The 21721-nt window shown below is 41.6% G+C and overlaps 1 protein-coding gene across 2 annotated transcripts in view; it reads left to right on the forward strand.

Annotated features, from left to right (window-relative positions):
* ADAMTS9 (ADAM metallopeptidase with thrombospondin type 1 motif 9) overlaps nt 1–21721 on the forward strand; it is a 223826-nt gene that overhangs the window by 43424 nt on the left and 158681 nt on the right. Inside the window, exons 12-16 of one of the 2 annotated variants that reach the window (XM_060161420.1) lie at nt 3126–3271; nt 11760–11941; nt 12032–12168; nt 13946–14063; nt 14313–14408. In XM_060161420.1, coding sequence (XP_060017403.1) covers nt 3126–3271; nt 11760–11941; nt 12032–12168; nt 13946–14063; nt 14313–14408 — 679 coding nt within the window. Of the gene's footprint in view, nt 1–3125; nt 3272–11759; nt 12169–13945; nt 14064–14312; nt 14409–21721 lie in introns of both variants that reach the window. The other variant, XR_009542735.1, reaches the window with a different exon arrangement.

Here is a 21721-nt window from a genome sequence, read left to right on the forward strand (position 1 = left end):
TTTTCCAGTATATAATTATTGTTTGTTCAAATTCCTGGTAAAATAGATTATCTTGATACATATTCGCCAAACAGTCCCCATGTCCAGCCTCTGTCACCTCAGGTTCTTCCCCTCTTCCTCTGAGGTTCTCCCTCCCCTGTGAACCCCTGCCAGTGGTCGTATCAGTAAGAAATGTTTAATTTGCAGGTGAATTTTTAATTAGATTTTCTTTTAAAAAGGGACCCTATGAGGACATTTGAATCCAGTGCTGAATGGCAACACTCTGCTTAACCTATGCCCTTATTCTTCTCTGGTTTATGGTAATGCTTAATGAGAATTATGGTCGCTTTGAAGATTATTCTTGTGTGGAGGTAGAGTCTATAGAGTAGAGAGGCCAACAGATTGAAGACTGAAGTGACATGAGGAAAAAAATGTATTTACAGACAAATTTCATTTTGAAAGTCCATGACTAGTCATAGGAACGTTCTCCTTAGTGTGTAGAATTTATAAAATGTGTACCTGGCGTCAAGATTTGATGGCTGAATTTGGGCATCAGCTGTGACCTCAATTGTTTATTAGTTAGGATTTTTGTTCAGGTCAGACCAAATTGTAGTAGTGTAAGCAAGTTGGCTCTTTTTCTGACACACACACACGAAAAACTAGTCAGAGGTAGGCAGGTCATGGAGCTATTATGGTAGGTCTACAAAATCATCAGAGACCCAGGTTCCTACTTTCTTTCTGCTCTACTATCATATGCAAATGGCCATCATCCTCAAAGTCACAAAATTGCTGCTATAGCTCCAGCCATCAACTCTGAGTCCTGGGCAGAATGAAGCCAAAGGGCAAGGAACAAAGGGGCAAAAGGACCTTCCCAGGAATCTGACCCAATGAATTCTGCTGCCATCTCTTTGAGCATTCCTATCTATACAAGAATCCAGGGAAATATAGATTCTATTATTAAGGATGAAGGAGAGAATGGATATTGGGTAGACACATTGGAGTGTCAGCCTTACCTAACCATCTCATTAATCTTGCTTTTAAATTTCAGTCTTTATTTAGATGTCAACAGTTGTTCCCATTTGCTCACAGTTGAGAGGCAGCATGTGTCACAGCTGAGAGTATGCACTCTGGAGCCAGATTGTCTGTGTTTCATTATCAGCTCAGCCCCTTACCAGATGTTTGACATCAACCTCCCTGTGCCTCCATTTTCTTTTCTGTAGAAATGGGGGTAATAGTAGTACCTATTTCATAGTGTGCTGTGAGGACATAGCGCTTAGAACAATGCCTGGCAAATGTTAAGTGCTATGTAAATATTTGCTCTTATTATTACAGACCTTGTTCAAGTTGGGTCTCCTATGTGCTCAGCTGTGTACTAGGTGCTTTCCATACATTGTCTCATGTTATACTCAAAACAACTTTGGCAGGTAGGTCCCCATTTTTCAGCTATGGAAGTAGAGTTCGGTGATTCACCCGAGGTCACAGTTAGTTTGTAGAATGGCCATCCCACACCACCAGACTGTTTGCCTGCTAAGCTTTGTCCCCTTAAGACCTGCTCTGTCCGATATGGCAGCTACTAGCTACCCATGACTGGCGAGCACTTGAAATGTCAGTCTGAACTGAAATGTGCTAAAATGAAAATACACACCAGGTGTTAAAAATCTAGCATGGAAAAGAAAGTGTGGGAAAAAATCTTATTTATAATTTTATGTTGATTACATGGAGACACAGTAATGTCTTAGACATTCTGAGCTAAATAAAATATATTAAAGTTACTTTCAGTGTTCTTTTTACTTGTTTTAATGTGGCTGCTAGAATTTTTTAAATTACATATGTGACGCATGTTACATTCTTATTGGATAGTGGCGCTCTAGACCAAGCTGCCTCTCATTGATTTTCTGTGCATATATTCCAAGAAATGTTCAAGACCGCTGTAAAGACAGCTATAAAATGATCTCAGGGAGCGATGCGGTCACCTCTGCCCTCATTTCCTGGGTGCAGAGTTGCCCAGGATTCTTTGGATGCCGACCCTTTTAAACCTCAGCCAAACAGCCCAGGAAAAGGAATGCGTCCTCAGATACTCAGGAGGTTAATTACAAGGGAGAAGGCAGGGCAGAAGAGAGAAAGCCTAACTGCACTCTTTAAAATAATTGTTCGCCAGACCTTTGCTGGGACTGGCCATTGACTGAGGCTTCACCAGCCTCTTATCTGTTCCCTTTCCCCACACGCTCCCCCCACCGCCTGGCCTCCAGGCTACTCTGCTTCTAAACTCCGTGCCTGGGTCCTCCCTGTGGATAAATCACAGTGGCCACCACCAGCTCCGCTTCAGAGATCTGAGCGAGCGGCAGGGCGTCACCCTCCTGCTGCCACTGCTGCCCCTCTTCCTTTGTCCATTGCTCATTGACCTCGGCTTTGTGTCGGGGCCTCACACCCCAACAATGGCAGAGGGTTGAAACGGGCTTCTCCACTCACTTGTCCTGCTGAGGAGTTTTACTTTGTTTTGCTTTAAGCATCATGGCCTTCTTCCTGCTCTAGGCTGCAGAATCAGAAACCATGAGTAACCAAAAAGCAATAAAGTTTAGGGCTCTCTGTAGTGTGTCCATTTTTGCTTTAGTCTCATCCTGTGTGCCCTGCTAGAGTGAGTTTATAGGAATCATGTAACTAGCTTTTTTTTCCCTCTCCCATTTAATTAAAATTGGTTTTCAAATCTGTGAGGAGCAGTAAAGCACTGTATTTTACCAGGCTCACAACATCTCTAGGCCTTGTTAATGGAGATGCACTATGTAAATCCAATAACTCATTTCGGCCCTGTCTACAACCAGTAGACAGCCCATTTCCACGCCTCATTTTTCCAAAAAGACTAATTGAGTGCTTCTAGGCTGGCCATGGGACTTACCCTAACAGCCTGGAGCCAGCCACTCATTGGGCAGTTTTATTCAAGCCAGTGGTAAATGAAGACACAGCCTAAAACCACTAAGCCCGAGATTAAACTCCCTACCGTTTCCATGACTCACGTAGATGATGAAATTGTAGCATTTCAAACCAGCACATGGAAAACAATGAAAGTATGGTGTTATTTAAAAGGACAGCGGGTCCTACAATATCTCAAGCACCGAGCTCTCCCTCACTGTTCCCCTTATTAAATACAGCACTGCAAGTTTGGATTTTGTGTTCCCAAAGAAATGGAGGTCCCTGTGACTGATGGATCCTGGGGAAGTTGGAGTCACTTTGGAACCTGCTCAAGAACATGTGGAGGGGGTATCAAAACAGCTGTTCGAGAGTGCAACAGACCAGAGTAAGTCCTAGAACTCATCACTCTTATTATTGGGGTAGCAGGGGTGAAAAATTCCCAAAGGGAATAATTTAGCTGGAGGCAGGTAAAGAGCTCTTTCCAAATTAGACAGTGGGTGGACATCTAGAGCTGCCCAGACCAATGTTATCTAAGCTCTATCTCTCTGTATTATTATTTTTCTCCTGTGACTCTTTATTATTAAAAGTTTTGTTTCTTAAATGGTAGACGCTTTGTGTTGGTTGGTCAACAATTTTGACAGTCAGGTATATCTCACTGCCTGCCCCACCCCCCACCCAGAGCTTGGGATAGCACACTAATAAAGTGAACAAGTGATTTTCATGAGGAAACAAAGAAATCGGACATTTCCTTCCAGATTGTAGATAAATGTATCCTTTCCAGTTAGCTACTGAAATGCTGAAAAGGGCACAGAGACCCCCAAGGCGGCATGAGTGAACCCCAAGGGACCTGGAGCCCTAAGTCAGGATTTACTTTTGAATCAAAAGTAAAGTAGGGCTTCCCTGGTGGCGCAGTGGTTGAGAGTCTGCCTGCCTGTGCAGGGGACACGGGTTCCGTGCCCCGGTCCGGGAAGATCCCACATGCCGCGGAGCGGCTGGGCCCGTGAGCCATGGCCGCTGAGCCTGCGCGTCCGGAGCCTGTGCTCCCTACCGGTAGAACCTTGTTGAAACTTACATGCTCAAATAAAGCCCACAGGCTTCTTTCCCAGCATCTTATCACGATAGACATGTGTTTGGGGAGAGGCTGTTTATAAGTGGATTTAAAAAGTTGCTAACTTCATTATAAGTAATGACATCAAATTTTATGTGGATATAAGATGCATAAAGTTTAAAGGGATAGAAAATAATACATGATATTATTGCCATTGAACCTATGTGGCCCAAGAGGTCTTCCCAGATTCGTTTTTAGATGTGCAAACTCACAACCATTTTTAAGAACCAGCTGCGTTGGGGTTTTATAAAAGGATTTGGCTCTGCAGTACTCGTTTATTTTTAACAGCCTGCATTAAGGATAGCAGACTGGATTGTAGAGAGCAGCAAGCAGGTAAAGGAGCAAAGTAGGCTTATGCAGTAGACTAGGTTGTACTGTAGAGTACTGCAGACCAAGGGTGGGGTGCTTCCAGTTTTTTATGAGGAGAATATGAATTGTGTATACCAAAAAGGACATAGCTTTAACCTGCTGTTGCATGCCCTGGTCTAAATAAATAATCTGTATAGTCCAAAGCACAGATGGTGATCAATTTATTTTAATTTATTTTTGTTCACAGTCCAACATTATTTCATATCCACGTAATATTAATCTCTAAGGACAAGTAAAGAGCTATAAGACATAGGTTCTGGTCTGTAAAAGTAACACTGTAGCTATGGATATAAACTAATACACGTTAGGTTAGATTTTTCCATAGTGTCTATACTTAGTTTTTAAAATAATAATATAAATATAGTAGATGGTTTCAAAAACTTCAGATACACAAGTATATCATATAAAAACTTACTGCCGGGACTTCCCTGGTGGCGCAGTGGTTGAGCGTCCGCCTGCCGATGCAGGGGGCGCGGGTTCATGCCGCGGTCCGGGAGGATCCCACGTGCCGCGGAGCGGCTGGGCCAGTGAGCCATGGCCTCTGAGCCTGCGCGTCCGGAGCCTGTGCTCCGCAATGGGAGGGGCCACAGCAGTGAGAGGGCAGCGTACCGCAAAAAAAAACACACAAAAAAAACCAAAAAAAAACTTACCGCCATTATTATTCTTACCCCCAATACCCCCCCACAAGAAATAACCACTAAAGAATAATTTGTTGTGTGTTATTTCAAACTTTTAAAAGAGATTATAGATGTAATATGTATTATATGAAATAAATATTAAAGAATATAAAATAAGGGTCATCCTATATATATTTTTCCACAGCTTGCTTGTTAAAATCAGTTATATATCCTAGCTGCTTGTACTGTTGAAGTTTTAAAATAAAACATTTTAAGCTAGCAGCAGATATGATGAATTTTTTTAAAACTTAAAAACTCTTGGATGGCTACATTGAACCAAATCATGATTATTATAGTGAGCTATTATTATCACGATAGTGTCGATATTGCAAACAGTAGGTACTTTTAACATTTTGACTCAAGAATATTCCATTCAAAAGAAGTGGGGGGGGTGTTTTTTGTTTTTTTTAATAGTCTTAGAATAATTCTAAAAGCAGTGTGGAAAGTGGAAAGAGATAAATCACTGCATAATTGGAATGGAGCAGACAAAGAAAATCACCCAGTGTAAAGATCTCAGCAGGAAAAGATCTTGAGCTTCAAAGTGAAGCAAAGATCCTCTCATTCAGAAGTTAGGAACCGATCATTAAAGACTTCAATTAGAGGTCCTTGTCCTGGCTGTTTGCTCTGGGAGGTTTTAAAATAATACAATCCACCTCGTTGAGTGTCAGCACTGACATCATTTCATTAAAACTCCTCCAAGTTATATGCACTTCGGGATGTCCCTGGGAACTAAGGAAGGAGTCTGCCTCTTAAAACCAAGGTTATGATGGCACTGGGGGAGTCAATTAGACAAGGGAAAGGGACACTGAAAAGGGAAAGTCAGGTCCAAATCAGTTTAAGAGCTTGTTCAGAGAAATTCGCAGAGCAAATGGTTCATTATGTAGAATGTGGAAGTGGTTGCTGTCCTGATTCTCAGGAAGTTTCAGAGAATGCAGCCCCTCCCAGCCCCACCCCCACTGCTGGCAAAATGCTTTTCTCAGTTTGCAGAGCCCTTAGACTATAATGAAGATCTCCATTTTCAGAATCCAAGGTATACCTTTATTGAGAACACTGGGTTGTTCTTACGTTTTCACTGTATTCATGTGATTCAAAAATGTATTTATTTAGCATCTGCATACTTTAAGCTATAGTTTTAGGGTTTTTATTTTCCTTGAAAGCATGAAAGCTAAAAAAGAGAAGCAGCCTTGCCATGTGCATGGGATCGTGCTATACTTGATGAGCAAGCTTTAGAAAGCATCTCCTTTCTAATTTCATATCCCAAAAAAGTTGTTGGTCCAAACTGGTTCACCATCATGAGAATGGAGCCCTAATGTTTTATGTTTAAATGCTTTATTTTTTTAATCCCATTTTTGACTGACGCCCTACATATAAGATAAGCATATGTTCTGGTGTGTAAGGATGGTCCCAGTTTACATCTGTTGTCCTGGAGAAGTTATTGATAGCTCCCCTTTCAATTCTCAAAGTGTCCTGAATTAAACAATTATGTGGTCACCTGATCTATAAGAAACATGTAATAGAATAAAATTTTAAATCAGAATGACCAAAAACATAACTTGGAGTACCAAAACAAGACAAAGCGCTGGAAATAGACGATGCATTACCAGGCCATTGGCCCATATACTTGTTGTTTTGTGCTCTAAATTTGGCTCTGAGCTTCCTGGTAGCTGGAACAAAATGGGTTTATAGAATTGTTATAGTCCATAAAAAAATCACACGAGTTCTTTAGGAAAGGCAAAGTATTTCCTTCTTCCCGTGCTTCTCTTTTGCTTTTAAATTAGGAGATGGGTTAAATTAAAGAATAATAATAAACTCATAGATAGGAGAAAAGACAGGATTTGTGAACTAAATGTTTCCCACTTAGGCTTTGAGCGTAGCAACTGCTTATGAAATCTTCCATAAAAGAGAATTAACATATGTTTGTTTCATGTAAGAAAACCAGTCTCTCATTTGGGTGTAAAGAATGGCAGCAAAGTTTTTTTGAGCGCTGAGTTGGATGAATTTACAGATGGTCCCCAACTTATGATGGTTAGACTTAAGATTTCTTTACAGCGGTGCAAAAGCAATTCGCATTCGGTAGAAAGAGTGCTTCAGATTTTGCATTTTGATCTTTGATCAGGCTAGTGATACGCGGTACGATGCTCTGTTGATGTTGGGCAGCGGTGGCCACTGCACCTCCCAGTCAGCCACACGATCATGAGGGTAAACAACTGATACACTTAGAACCATTCTGTACCCAGATAACCCTTCTGTTGTTTACTTTCAGTATAGTCTTCAATACATTATAAGAGACAGTCAATACTTTATTATAAAATAAGCTTTGTGTTAGATGATTTTGCCCAACTGTAGGCTAACCTGAGTGTTTTGAGCGTATTAAAGGTAGGCTAGGCCAAGCTAGGATGTCCAGTAAGTTAAGTGCATTAAGTGAATTTTCGACTTAAGATATTTTCAAATTACAATGGGTTTAACAGGGCGTAACCCCGTCATAAGTCAAGAAGGATCTGTCTTTTGAAATACTGAGAATTGGTTGCTGTGGGAGAGCCATTAACTAATGAATGAATAGAGATATCCAGTCCCATAGACTGCCCCGTTTGGCAGAATTATTAACGATCACTAGTATGGCTCCCTGGCCCACCCCATCTAATCCTTGAATATTCTTTCAGCATTCTCCGTAATCGGTCATTAGACCCCTTAAAACCCTCCAAATATAGAAAATACACTACCTTCTCAGGCCGCCTGTTGTATCATTAGAAATTTCTTCCTTGTGCTAACTGTAATTCATCGTAAGTAAACATAGCTGTTGAGATTTCTTTTCAAACCCATTTGCAGACCAAAGTTTAGCTTTCCTTGAGAGTAGAATGCACCTGCCATGATCTTGGCAAAAATTCTGTCCTAGCTTTGGCCGTGCGGCATCGTGAATTTTCTTTGCATATATGATTCAGCTTGCCTGTGCTGAATATAGTTACTTTCATAGAAATTAATCAGCAATTTCCTTAAGTCCTTTCCATCCCTATTCAACAAGCATTATTTTAAAAGGATCTTAATAGTTAGAAAATGAGATTAATATTATTTTTAAAACTACATTTCCTATAATTTTCAGTATTTGCCTATATGGGGAAATAACTTCCATCCAGCTAAATTATTAAATTAAAACATGAATTTCTCCATGCTGAAACGTAAGTTCCGTTGTGTAAAGCCCTCCTCATTACACGGGACATGGAAATCAAGCAGAGATCCTGTTGTCTAGGATATTAAAAAAGCCATATATTTCTAAAGGACAAATTTATGCTTATTCATAAAATATCATTTGCCTTTCCATAAAAAGCAAAGAAAGTCATAGAATCAGTTTTGAAATGGAAAAGAGACCTGTCTCAAGAGAGGCCAGCGTGGGAGAGAGGCCAGACTGTGGGCTTTGGATCAGGGAGACCTGCCTTGGTCTCTCAGCCAGTATGTCTCACTTAGCTGCATGTGACCTTGCCAGGTTACTTAACATTTCTGAGCCCAGTTCAAGCAAGGGTTCAGAAACAAGGATGCTACTACCTACCGCACCGGATGGCTATGCAGAGTCAGTGACTGAAGTTGCAAAGTGACATGGTGCCCTGTACACTAGACTACTCAGGGGTCAGCAGACTTTTTCCGTAAAGGGTCAGATAATAAATATCTTAGTTTTTGTGGACCATAGGATGGCTGTCCTTGCTATTCAACTTTGCTGATATAGTGGAAAACATGCGTAGATAATACGTATAGAGTGGATGTAACTGTGTTCCAATAGAACTCTTATTTATGAACAGGGAAATTTGAATTTCATATAATTCTTGTGTCTCAAAATATTCTTTTTATTTATTTCTAAATTTTTTTAGAATGTAAAAACTATTCTTATCTCACTGGCCATGTAAAAACAGGTAGTAGGCTGGATTTGGCCCACAGGCTGTAGTTTACAGACCCTTGTAATAGCTAAACATTTACTGTATGGCTGGCCTCGTTCACGTGCTTTGAATCTATTAACCCATTAATCCTCACTCAGCCCTTGAAGTAGATATTAGCATCATCTTTCTTTAACGGGTAGGGAAACTGAGGCTTAGCAACACTGAGCGATTTACCTACGATTGCACCATGGTTAAGAGGCAGGGTTGGGATTCAAATCCTGTTTCCAGAATCTGTATCTATAACCTTTGGCAATATTGCCTCTTACATGGAGTGTTTTCTGTGTGTTCTTTATTTTTTTTAATGTCATTTATAGAAATAAGTCACAAAATGCTCTTTGACATTTGATAGTGGTCAAAGCAAGCAAAGGTGGATTCTGTTACCATGTGAATCAGGAAGCCACCTGCAAATGTTAACTCTTTGCTGCCCGAGGAACTGCTGCTCTTGATCAATTTCAAGAGTCAGAAAACACTTCTTATATAAGAGAACAGAAAGAAAAAAAAAATCACTGAAAAAAATTTATTTTCAAAGGGAAAGAAATATGAGTTACTTTCAGACAACAGGTAAATGATCTGATGGATCCATTGTAGTTTGTTGGGACATTTAAAAAGATTCCACAGAGATCATTTCAGTTTGAGAAAAAAATTGAAGGGGTCTTCTTTGTAGAAGGAAAAACAGGTTTTACAGCGTTAGGAGCCTGAGTTATTCGTGTGTCATCAGTGATATTTTATGCATGAGACTGGGGTGCTTTGGTACTGAGAGAAGAACTTGGTATCCAGAAAACCAAGGCTGTATCTCTAAATGGCACCAAAAAAGAAAAAGACAGGACTCTGGACCATAGTTCCTGGAGAATGAAGCAGGAAGAGCACAGTGGGAGAACCTGGGTAGCTTGAATTCCAGTCCTGTCTCTGTTCTTTTATTAGCTGTGTTACCTTGGGCAAAGTCCTTAACTTCTCTGAACCTTCCATTCCTTGATATAAAAGTACCTCAGCTACCCTCCCCTTGGGCAAGATATGAGTGAATATGGGCGAGTCAAGCACACAAGGCAGATATAAATCATATGGGCCTAATGGGGAAATGATCAGACATAGATACTGTTGGGTTTTGAGCCGTTTTGCATCCCTAGATGCAGTCTTCTTCATAATAACAATGAATAGTTAGTTATGAGACTCCTTGCTGAGCTCCTCGTTTATAACAAGCCTTTCAGATGCACAGCATCATCTCTGTTTACATGTGCAGAATGAAGCTTGCGGAGACCAGGTAACTTACACAAGGTTGCCCAGCTTGTAACTGCAAAGCCCATGCTCTTACCTCCCTCTAGAAATCTTTGGTGGATGGAACATGTTTATGACAGCATCATGGCCAGGCAGCCCTTCCTGAGACTCAGGCACTCTGCAGTACCACTGAGACCTGCCTCACGGTGCACACGTCATAGCTCAGATTTGGTACTCAAAACAAAGAAACCGCTGAATCGGATGGGATTAGGTTGGGTTGTGCTGACATATAACATCATAGTCACTAACATTTTTAGGCATTTGCTGTGTGCACTCATTTTAGAGAAGAGGAAAACTGAAGCTCTGGGAGACTAAGAACTCTGTCTAAGGTCACACAGTGAGGGTGGGGCCAAGATAAGAAGCCAGATGCAACTCTAGAGCCTCACGGGCTCAGCTAGACTGCCCCTCATTCTGTATTTTATAGTCATGGATATATTTCCCTTCCCCAAGCCCTGTTAACAAAACAAAGCAAAAAAAAAAACCAAAAAAAAAAAAAAACCACTTCTTATGGTCCAAATTACTCTGAAAGATTCATTCTAAAGAGAAAAGGTAGAAATCTTTCAGTTTGAGAGGTGCCCTCAACTGTGGTACCTGTGGTATGCGAGTAGCTCTGGTATCGGAGCCGCTCCAGCCCTGGGCTGTGAGTGAGTCCAATTTCCTCCGATTCTGTGATCTTCCCGTCTCTGTGATGCACTTGGCAAGCTGTTGACTGCCGGGAGACGGGTTGTTTAATATACTCTCTGGGTCACATCTGGAAAATCCATGAACGGGGCTGCATGCTGAGATTAAATTTGCATTGTGATGCTTTGCAAGGCGTCCTCCATACTCTTGTCACACGAATGTTAATGAAACCTTTACACTCTCTCCTGTTAAGTTAGTCAAAATATGAGCACATCTTCTTCCATCTTATTTGTAAAACAAAGCAAAAACAACGATCATGCAGGGAGAGAGAGGAAGAGAGAAGAGGGACAGAAATGAATGGAAATGGAGTGGTGCAAGTTTTAGGATGGTTGCACATGAAAGTACCATGGTACGGAAGCTAGACAGGAGCATTCCAAGTACTCATTTGTACCCTTGGCCTTCTATGTTTTTAAAACTGAAGGACTGTGGATGTTCACGGGAAGGAGGACACAGAATGGCCTAATAGACGCCAGGTTTTATGTTTCACACTTTAAGTTAGATGCTCTCCTATTTTATCCTCAAAACAGCCTTACCAGGTGGTGCCTTCCCATTCTACAAATGGAAGGGCTGAGGCTCAAGGACCTTCAGTGACTGGCCCAAGGTTATACACTTAATGATATTGAAGGCAGAGTGCAAACCCAGATTCCAGAGCCCTTGCCCTGGCCACTGTCACTGTCCACTTCACATTTGCTTCCCTCAAAGACAGGAAGCCACATTGTAATACATGACATTATGATACATTAGAGAAATACGTTATAATACAGTATGTGTGTTCTTTACATTATCAAGTGATGGGGAGAAATACATTATAATACAGCACGTGTGTTCTTTACCTTTTCTCAGGCCAAAAAATGGCGGGAAGTACTGCGTAGGGCGCAGAATGAAATTTAAGTCCTGCAACACGGAGCCATGTCCCAAGCAGAAGCGAGACTTCCGAGACGAACAGTGTGCTCACTTTGATGGAAAGCATTTCAACATCAATGGTCTGCTTCCGAACGTGCGCTGGGTCCCGAAGTACAGTGGAAGTAAGTGCATCTGGAGACGTGCTCGTGGCTGGCAGGCTGGCACGGGGTCCAGGCACAAAAGTCACGTTGCATGGTGTCTCTCCTGTCTAGTTTTGATGAAGGACCGCTGCAAGCTGTTCTGCAGGGTGGCGGGGAACACGGCCTACTATCAGCTCCGTGACAGAGTGGTAGATGGAACTCCATGTGGCCAGGACACCAATGACATCTGTGTCCAAGGCCTTTGCCGGGTGAGTCCCAGATGGCGATTTCTTCACTGTGTTGTCTTGCTGCCAAGCTGGGATGTGTGGCTTCCTTCATAGAATAGCAGCTGCTAGTATCTGTGCATCATCTCCAGGGCAGTGGTTCTCAAAGTGGGGGCCCCCGGACCAACATCAGCACCACCCAATTCTTTTTTTTCTTTATGTTTTATTTTATTTGATTTATTTTTTTATTGAAGTATAGTTGATTTACAATGTTGTGTTAGTTCCAGGTGTACAGCAAAGTGATGCAGTTACCTATGTGTGTGTGTATTCTTTTTCAGATTATTTTCCATTATAGGTTATTACAAAATATCGAGTATAGTTCCCTGTGCTATACAGTAGGTCCTTGTTGGTTATCTCTTTTCTGTATAGTAGTGTGTATCTGTTAGTCCCAAACTCCTAATTTATCCCTCCCAGCACCACCTGATTCTGATGCATGCCAAAGTTTGAGAACCACTGCCCTAGATTTTTCTGACACTCTCTGTGGGAGTCTGAAAAAAACCTCCCTGTGAAGATTTATTATAATTGACACACATACACACTTCTTTACGATAACCACAGTGCATAAGGTTAAACCCAAAAGCTTCCTGACGGTGAGTTATGTAGATTGAATAGCTGTGCTCCAAAAAGATGTTACGAGGAAGAGCCGGCCTCACTCAGATTTCTGATTTGAAGCAGGATAACTTCTACCAAAGACATACAGGCAAATTATTCTTGGGAGGGAAATCGAGACCCTTCTGGCAGATGGTAAAGCGTCAGAGTGCTGATTTCTTGAGGGCTTGGCACCATTTCCCAGCTCTCACCAGTCAGAACTCCTCCCTCGCAGCCAGGCTCTGAGATGATGTATCTGTTCCTTGCATGGAGTCCAGGGCACATTGGAGCTCCTCATTGGTAGGATTTGATTGAAGAGCCCCTGTGAGCTTCACCCGCCTCCTGACCCACAGCTACGGTGCGGACTTCCTTTTTAGTCCATGCGCTAGAGCAAAACATTGAGTGTCTCCTCAAAGGCTAGTTCATTCGAAGGAACAAAATAGTTGAGGATGTGAACTCTGTCCTCCTGGTCTTCTGGTGATTGCCGGTGACCTTTTCAGACCCCAGTCTACACTGCTGCATTGCATTAAGATGTGAAGAAATTAAAGAGGCCGCTTAGAGCCTGAGGCCTCAACCTGGCAGCCTGGAGTCATGCTTTTGTCCTCCATTCATAGCCTGTATTTAAACATAGGGGATTTCACATAAAATCAAATTTTCCAGTCCCTTTTGAAACATTGGGATACGTCAACACTGGGCTCCTATTTCTGCATGGCAGCAGTAGCCTGCAGTGGACAGCGGCTGCTCCCTTAAGATGCGGTGTGAGCTCTTTAATGGGATACAGTCCTCAACCTCTCTTTTTTTTTTCATTCCTGAGCTATTTTCTTCATTTACTTTACTTACTTGTAGACTAGTGCTTCTCTAACTTTAATCTGTAGACGAAGCACTTAAGGGTCTTATTAGCATGCCAGAAAATCTACTCTGACTCAGTACATCTGGGTGGGGCCTAAGATTCTGCATCCCCAACATCCCTGGGGATGCCCATGGCTGCTGGTCCAAGGACCACATTTTCCCACAGCAAGGCTAAAGACAATTTGAGTTCCCAACCCTTGAAAGTTTAAAGAGACTTAAAAGTTCATGTCATTTTGAATGCACCTCATTCAAAGAAACACATTACTTATCATTTTATAATCTCTCTAATACTTACCATGTATTTCAACTGTTTTCTTTTTAAAAGCAAGCTGGATGCGATCATGTTTTAAACTCAAAAGCCCGGAGAGATAAATGTGGGGTTTGTGGTGGCGATAATTCTTCGTGCAAAACAGTGGCAGGAACATTTAATACAGTACATTATGGTAAGAATTTGTTCCTAAGAACCATGAGAAGGAAAATAGTCAAAGTGTAAACATTGTTAACCACGTGTAATATGTAAAAGTATTCATGTCAAGTGTAAAATGAGTCTTGATAAGGTACATTACCCATCTGGCTATAAGGCACCTAATAGTGAGAATTATATTGTATTCCTTTGTTGCCACCTTTTACACCATGCTTAGAGAAAATGAACCAATCTGTGGGATGCTCAATTTCTGCTCACTTCTTTTCAGGTTACAATATTGTGGTCCGAATTCCAGCTGGTGCTACCAATATCGATGTGCGGCAGCACAGTTTCTCAGGGAAATCAGAGGATGATAACTACTTAGGTGAGATGGGTGCCCCCTGCCATGTGCAGGAATTCTGGTTCTCTGGAGCAGTTGGCAGAGGCTCCTTCCTTTCCCCTACAGCAGGTGGACAGCTTTCAGACGTCATGTATTTTCATAAAAGAAAGAAGTTGATCTTGAAACTCATTATTTTATTTCTCCCTTGTACATTACACCGTCAGCCTGTTGATTTAAGAGTTGTGTAGTTATAGTAGTCAGTATCAAGGAATTGACTCTGGATCTTAGAAAATAGGCCCCATTAACATCTTTATTGGAGTATAATTGCTTTACAATGGTGTGTTAGTTTCTGCTGTGAATCAGCTATACATATACATATATCCCCATATATCCCCAAATCAAATTTTTAAAGTATTTGCCTTGTAAGTTTAGCCTAAAATCATTACTCTTTTTGAGTCTTTAAAAAAAAAAAAAATCTGTCCTTTGGGTAACTGACATGCCAGTGTTGTAGTAGAGGTGTTAGTTGACTTAACCAATAGCAGACCACAGGTGGACTTATTCAACATTTCATGATTCCCGGTCATTCCAAAAGGTTCTATACTGGCAATATGTTTCTTATATCATTGCTAACGTGGCCCATCTTGTTACTTCATAGTTTCTTCATCTTTCTCTCACCATGGCCAGGCACATGATTAATTCATATCTCTTCCTATTTTCAAACCACAGCTCACCAACAACGCTGTGTTCATTTTCAACTGTTTGCTCAGCCCAGTCCCACTTCAGATTATCATTCTGTAAACTTCCATAAGTGATTAGGAAATTCACCCAATTATTTTTCATTAAAAAAAGGACATGGGGACTGGGGTAATGATAGAAAGGGATTCAGCCAGTCACCTTGCACAACCAGATTCTTCTTAGCTCTGAAAAGCAGCACGACTTGCACTCAGATCTAGAAGAAATCAGGGCAGTCTTGCTGGGCAGTCAGTTTTTAAAAGAAATGAATGGACTTTCTTATAATGTCCAGGCAGGGACTCCATGCATCTGAATACCGCCTCTGTAGAGGCTTAGTCCAAACATCTGGAAATATTGAGTTAGAAATGAGAATTTGTTGGATTGAATTAGAACCCGTATCTGTATTTTGGAATGTCTGCATGAAATCGTTTATAGATAAGCAATGACCCTTTAGCCAAGCGTGCTAATTAAATATAACATTTACACATGCCTGTGTTGTAGCATTTTCTGCAATGTCGCATCATTCATTCAGCCAGCCACTTATTTAATATGTGCCAGGCCCTGTTCTAGGCACAATGAACAAAACAGAACAAAAACATTAAAAAAATAAATAAAAATTTCTGTCTTCTTAGAACTTTTTAGTGGAAGGAGATAGACAATAAACAGGTAACAGAAGGTAATAAGTAAAATTAGAAAACAGAGCAGCATAAAGGAAATTGGGACACTGAGAGTGGGCGGGAACAGTGGAGTTGAAATGTTTGAATTGTAGTGAGAGACAATGGCTGTCTAGGGGAAGAACATTCCAGGCAGAGGGAACAGCCAATGTGAAATTCTTAAAAGAGGAACATGTCTAGTTTGTTCCAAGGATAGAGGGAGGCCAATGTGGCTGGAGCTTTGTAAGCACAGAGGAGAGTCCCAGATGAGATTAAACAGGTATCAGGACTAGATCATATAGGGCCATATAATCATTGAAAGGACTTGAACTCTGAAAGACGAGGGTAGCGACTAGAGGTTTTGAACCAAGGAAACACATGATATAATCATATTTATATTTTTTAAAGAGTACCCTGGCTGTTATGTTGAGAATAGATGGGGTCGGTAGGTAGGGTACAGGGTAGAAGCAGAAAGATGGGTTAGAAAGTTCTTGCAGTAGTCAAAGAGAGATGTGCTGGAGGCTTGTCCCCAGGTGGGAGCAGTGGAATTGGCAGTACACAGTCAAATTCTGGATATCTTTCGAGGGTAGAGCCATCATGATTAGTGGATGGGTTGAATATGGTGTATGAGAGAAAGAGAAGGGTCAAGGATGACTCCATGGTTTTGACCTGAGCAGCCAAAAGGATGCAGTCACCATCCACTCACTTGAGACTTGTTCCTTATTTATCCATGTGACCACTAGTGTTTTAGGGTCAGAAGCTGTGTCTTTATATTTTTAGCTCCCGATATGAAGCCTTCACATGATATGAACTAAGTACATGATGGCTGAATTATTGAATAATTATTGAATAATAATTATTGCTCATGCTGTCTTCACTTACTGAGTACCTGCCAGGTGCCTAATGGGGGGATGGAGTTATGATGGAAATATACGGAATCATTCCTTCTTTAAAGACTGTAAAATCTTACTTGGAATCAATTCTCAGTGGTTGCATCAGCTTTTCCTCACCTTAAATATGCAAATGAGTGGTACCTTTTAAAACAGTTAACAAAGTTCTTGAGGACCCTATCCAAATTATTTTTGGGGAATCCCACATTTCTCCTTCAACCACTGTGCACAATGGGTCAAGCACTTTTCTTCGTGGACTGGATTATAAATTAGAACCTGTGACTGCTGTGGCCTTACTACTTCCTAATTAAATCCAGCAGCATTGCAGGCAGCCTCCTTTATTGGTTAATTTCCTGAGAGCCAAACACCATGTTGAGCTGTTCCTTTCTTCTCATCGAAAAGGAGAAGGATTCTCCACTATTATTCTCCTTCTTGGAAAAACAATCTCTTTCCAAGCAGTGGCCTCAGTTCAATTCAACTTCATCAACCAGGTCAGGTGCCTGAATTGGGGAGGGCCTTCTTATATCCTTTTATTTCTCGCTAGAGGTTTCTTAATCTCCTTGTAAAGAACGAAAGCAAAATTAAAGAAGATTTGTCATCTGGGACAGACAGTCTGAGGTAGTCATGGCTCTTTAATGGAATATTATGGGAAAGTTACCTGTTGGCCAAAGAACGTCTCTCTGGAAACAAATGAAAAGTCCAAGCAAAGATGGCGAGTCACAGTTCACTGAGCATGAAGGTCAAGACCTTAGAGCCTTTGAACCTTACAGTGGTTTCTTAACAAGTTAGGAGGAATATGATGTTGTCATCAAATCTGCCGGGTGTAAATGTTTACTCTTGGCTTGAAGGAAGGCGCAGCAAATGCTCTAAGAATATTTTAAAGCCCCCAGTTGAGTCTTGCTGGAGGCCAGTCCTAGCTGTTCGTTCGGTTGCTAAGCGATCATCTGTATACCTCACATTTTTTTTTCAAGGTCAGTCAAGCCATACTCTTTTCGCATGTGTTGGTGAAGGAGCAGTTTCCAGGAGAGAGGGCCTTTGTAGCAGCCCAGCTCTGATGGGTGAAATGGGGGGGAAACCAACCCAGAAAATTAGCTCCCTAATCGCATTAGTGGGAGGTTGGGCAGTAGACTGTTGTTTTCAGGAAACTATTTGTTTCACAAGGTACCGAAGCAGAAAGTCTCCATGTCAAAGGTCATCCTTTCAGCATAGACCCCTCCCTCCCGTTGGGTTAAAGCCAAGTTGCACCCAGTGCTACCATGTTCGTGTTTCTTTAGGAGAAAAAGGAGCCATTTCCATGGTGCTTATTTGTCTACAGGACACTTAGCCCTTGATTAATGGTGGCAGTGGGAAGACAGGAATCGATCCAGTTCAAGATAAAGCAGGAACTCCATTTCACCTGATGACTCCTATCTCCTTTCCTACTCACCATCTAATGGGATAAGGAGCATGCAGTGAAGGGTGAAATGCCCCCGGGTCAGCATAAGCATGAGAGGAAGCCTGGAGACACTGGAAAGGAGCCCCAGAATTAACATAGGCTAGATGATTGCTCTTTGAATACAGCCAGAACTGGATTATCGCTTAATTTACAGAACTGGCCTTGTGACATCTCATTTCCCCCCTTGTAGTGAAACGTCAGCTGAGTAGCTAGCATGCGACTTCACTTGAAAGAACTGGGTGATTTTTCTGGCAGCCCATCCTGCCACCGCCATGTAAGTGACCCACGTTAGGAGGCAGCCTCAGGAGGCCTGAGGTGCCACAGAAACAACCTCGCCTCCAACCAGTGACCCACTGAAACTCCTACATCTTGCATGGCTGGTGGGTCTCACGCTACAGGCGCTGCAGGGGGGGATGAGGTTGTCAGAGGTTTACACTGACGGGGAAACAGTTATTTGGCTGGAAGCTGTGTGTTCTCCTTGTCACGAATGTCAGGTTCCATCAATCACTTGTTCTTTAGACATCGTTGACTGAGCACCTACTATGGACTGGGATCTTTCTTAGGCTGAGAAAAGTGCATTTTTAAATGCTGGCTTTACTTAAAGAGGCTCATGCAGTCTAGCAGAACAAATATCTTAAATTTTTAGAAATCTCTAGCTAAACATATTTGCTTTCAATTTGTACATAAGGTAACGCCTGAATTCATTCACTCATTTCGTGGATATGTGTTGACCTTCTTCTTAGAAAACTTTAGTGGTTAACAGGCTCTGGAGACACACTGCCACGATTAGAAGTCACCTGGCCTCAGAAAATATTGTCATAATGTTTAAGTCATGCTTTTCTTATCCATGAATTAAGCAAGTATAAAAGTGTGATGAGGAGATAATGCATTTGAAGGCATTTTGACCCGCCAGCTACCAAATCCTGCATGCACTGTCCTGCTTAATGTTTGTAACAATTCTATAAGAAATCCATTATACAGAGGACGAAACTGAGGCTCAGAGAGGTTGAATAACTTACCCAAGGTCACATGAACAGAAAATGGGAAAAGAGTTAAAACCCTTATTGGTCTGACCTCAGACCCTGTACGCTTAACCACTTCACTTTACTACCTCCATATAGAAAAATGTGTAGCTGACCTGGGGATGAACATGACTGGGGTTGAGGCTTATTGGTGGGGGTGAATGGTGAGGTTGGAAGAATAGGTCATGATAAGATTTGTAAAGATACAGGAAGGTGATGCTAAGGAATTTGAGCTACGTTCTGCTGGTAGTAGAGGGACAATCAAAGGATTTTGGATCAAGAAGAAGCCAAGATCCTGGATTGCCTATTTCAAAAGATTATCTTTTTAAAAGCTTTTGTTCCTGTGTCAGCACTCTCTTCCCAACCATTTCCAATGAAGGCATCTTACTTTTACTTCAGGGCCAAGATGGGGCTTATAAGGTAGGAGTTCTGGTAGATGAAGCGCAGGTTTAGGGATCAAATTCGATGCAATTAATTCCTGACCCTGCGAAGAGCAGTCCTTGCATCAGTATAGTGCCCAGCTGGGTGAACTCTGTGAGGTTCCCGTGTCCTCGAAAACAGGGACACTACTGCTACTGAGCCACAGGGAATATTCAGAGCTTCATTGAAGCCTTCATTAATTCCCACATAAGGGTATGATATCTACTTGCCCTAAATCCTCTCAACCTCTTCTACGTATGCGTTGCTTCTGGTCTACTTCTGGTGAAAGACAGTGCGTCACCTGCATCAGTGAAGGGCAGGTTAGGATCTGGCAGACGCCTAAGATAACTTGGCTCCCCCCCCATCCCACAACCAAGACAGATGTCATCAATGATGCTGAGACACGATGCTGTCAGGGAATCCTGTTCTGCGTAGTTTCTTGAACGGCTAGTACCAAATGATTGACATTTGTGTCTGGGAGGACACCTGTTTGCCAACCCTGGGTCCAATTTCCACATTCCTTTTATTCACCTAAATACATGGCCTGTGCATTTCAAGGGATCCCTCGCTGCCAAGATTTGCTAATCGTGCACAACTTACAGGAGGTTACTGGCCTCTTTCTAGTATTTTGTTTAGGGCTCAAATGTTTAATAGCTCTGCTTTCTTGAGTACCTGCTACGTGTCAAGCTCAAAACATGGGAGAATTCATTATTCAAAGAGCAGTAGTACTGAAAAAAAAAAAAGGTACTTAAAGTAAAACCAAACTTTTATAGTAAATACTAGGGGGAAGATATGATTGGGATATGATTTGATTTGATCATGATATGATTGGGATTTTATCTTGAGAAATTAATCAAAAAGTATGAAAATAAATTTTATTTTTTCTTATATCCAACAAAATTGTATTTTGATTTTAATCATGCCCACGTTTTTAGAATGGAGAATAAGCAATTAATAAATATTTTCCCCTAAGTTTTCCAGTCAAGTCATGTGATAGAGTGGTACATTCTTTGCTTAAAGTTTGAATTTGACAGTAAAATCTGAAAACGAGTCATTTTTTAAAAAGCTTCCTGAGGTTTTTATTCACTTTCCCAGTAGTCTCTCTTGACACTTGGATGAGTAAATTATTCCTTCTGAAGCAGCTGTCATCTCATCTTCTTTGTCCATTTTTATTTCCTTTTCTTAAATGTCTAACTGGTCTAACTCTGTCATGTTCTTAGTTGGCCAGTGTCTTGGCACTTGACTCAAGCTGTTCTCTAACATTCCTTGTTCAGCTTCACTGATTGTTGCATCTTTTGCAAGATTCACAGTGGATTCATTCATTCTTCCCCCAAAAAACTATTTTTTGAGCATCTACCATGTGTTCTTTCAGAAGCTGAGATATAGCTGTGAATAAAACAGTCCAAAAATCCTTGCTTACATTCCTGTTTGGAGAGAGAGAGCATAAACAAAGTGATATGGAGAAAAATTAAGGTGGGAAATGGGATAGGAAGTATGGAATCTGTGCTTCTAATGGGAGGGGCTTGCAGTTTTAAAAACAATGATCCAGGTAGGTTTTACCATGTAACAAATTATCTCAAGATCTAGTGGCTTACAACAACAAGTATATATAATATCCCAGTTTCTGTGTGTCAGGAATCTGGGAGCAGCATAGCTGGGTGTTTCAGGCTTAAGGTCTCTCCTGAAGTGGCTGTGAAGACTTCAGTTAGGGCTGTGATCCTGTCCGAAAGCTTGACTGGGGCTAGCAGATCCACTTACCAGATGCCTCACGTAGATGCTATTGGCAGTAGGCTTTGGTTCCTCACTGATTTTTGCAAGACGCCTCTCAATGAGGCTGCTTAAGTATCCTCACAACATGGCATCTGACTTCTCTCCTAAAGCCAGAGATTCAAGGAAGAGCAAGGTGGAGCCCTAATGCCTTTGACCTGGCCTTGGAAGTCACAGTATCCTAGTGATTACCCCAGTGTTACTATTATTACATCAGTGCTACTCAGTGTGGTAGGGAACAACACAGGTGTGACTATCAAAAGGCAAGGATTGTTGGGGCCGTATTGGAGGCTGGCTACCTCAGTGGGCCTCACCAAGGAAGTGATATTTGAGCATCATATTGGCTGTGGATTTCTACATTTCAACATCTGTCTAAACAGAGAAAACTAAGAAAGATCAGTAGGTTCAGCTAATTCTCATATGAAGTAGAAAGGGTTAT

Source organism: Lagenorhynchus albirostris, chromosome 10 (genome assembly GCF_949774975.1).
Source record: "Lagenorhynchus albirostris chromosome 10, mLagAlb1.1, whole genome shotgun sequence".
Taxonomy (NCBI): domain Eukaryota; kingdom Metazoa; phylum Chordata; class Mammalia; order Artiodactyla; family Delphinidae; genus Lagenorhynchus; species Lagenorhynchus albirostris.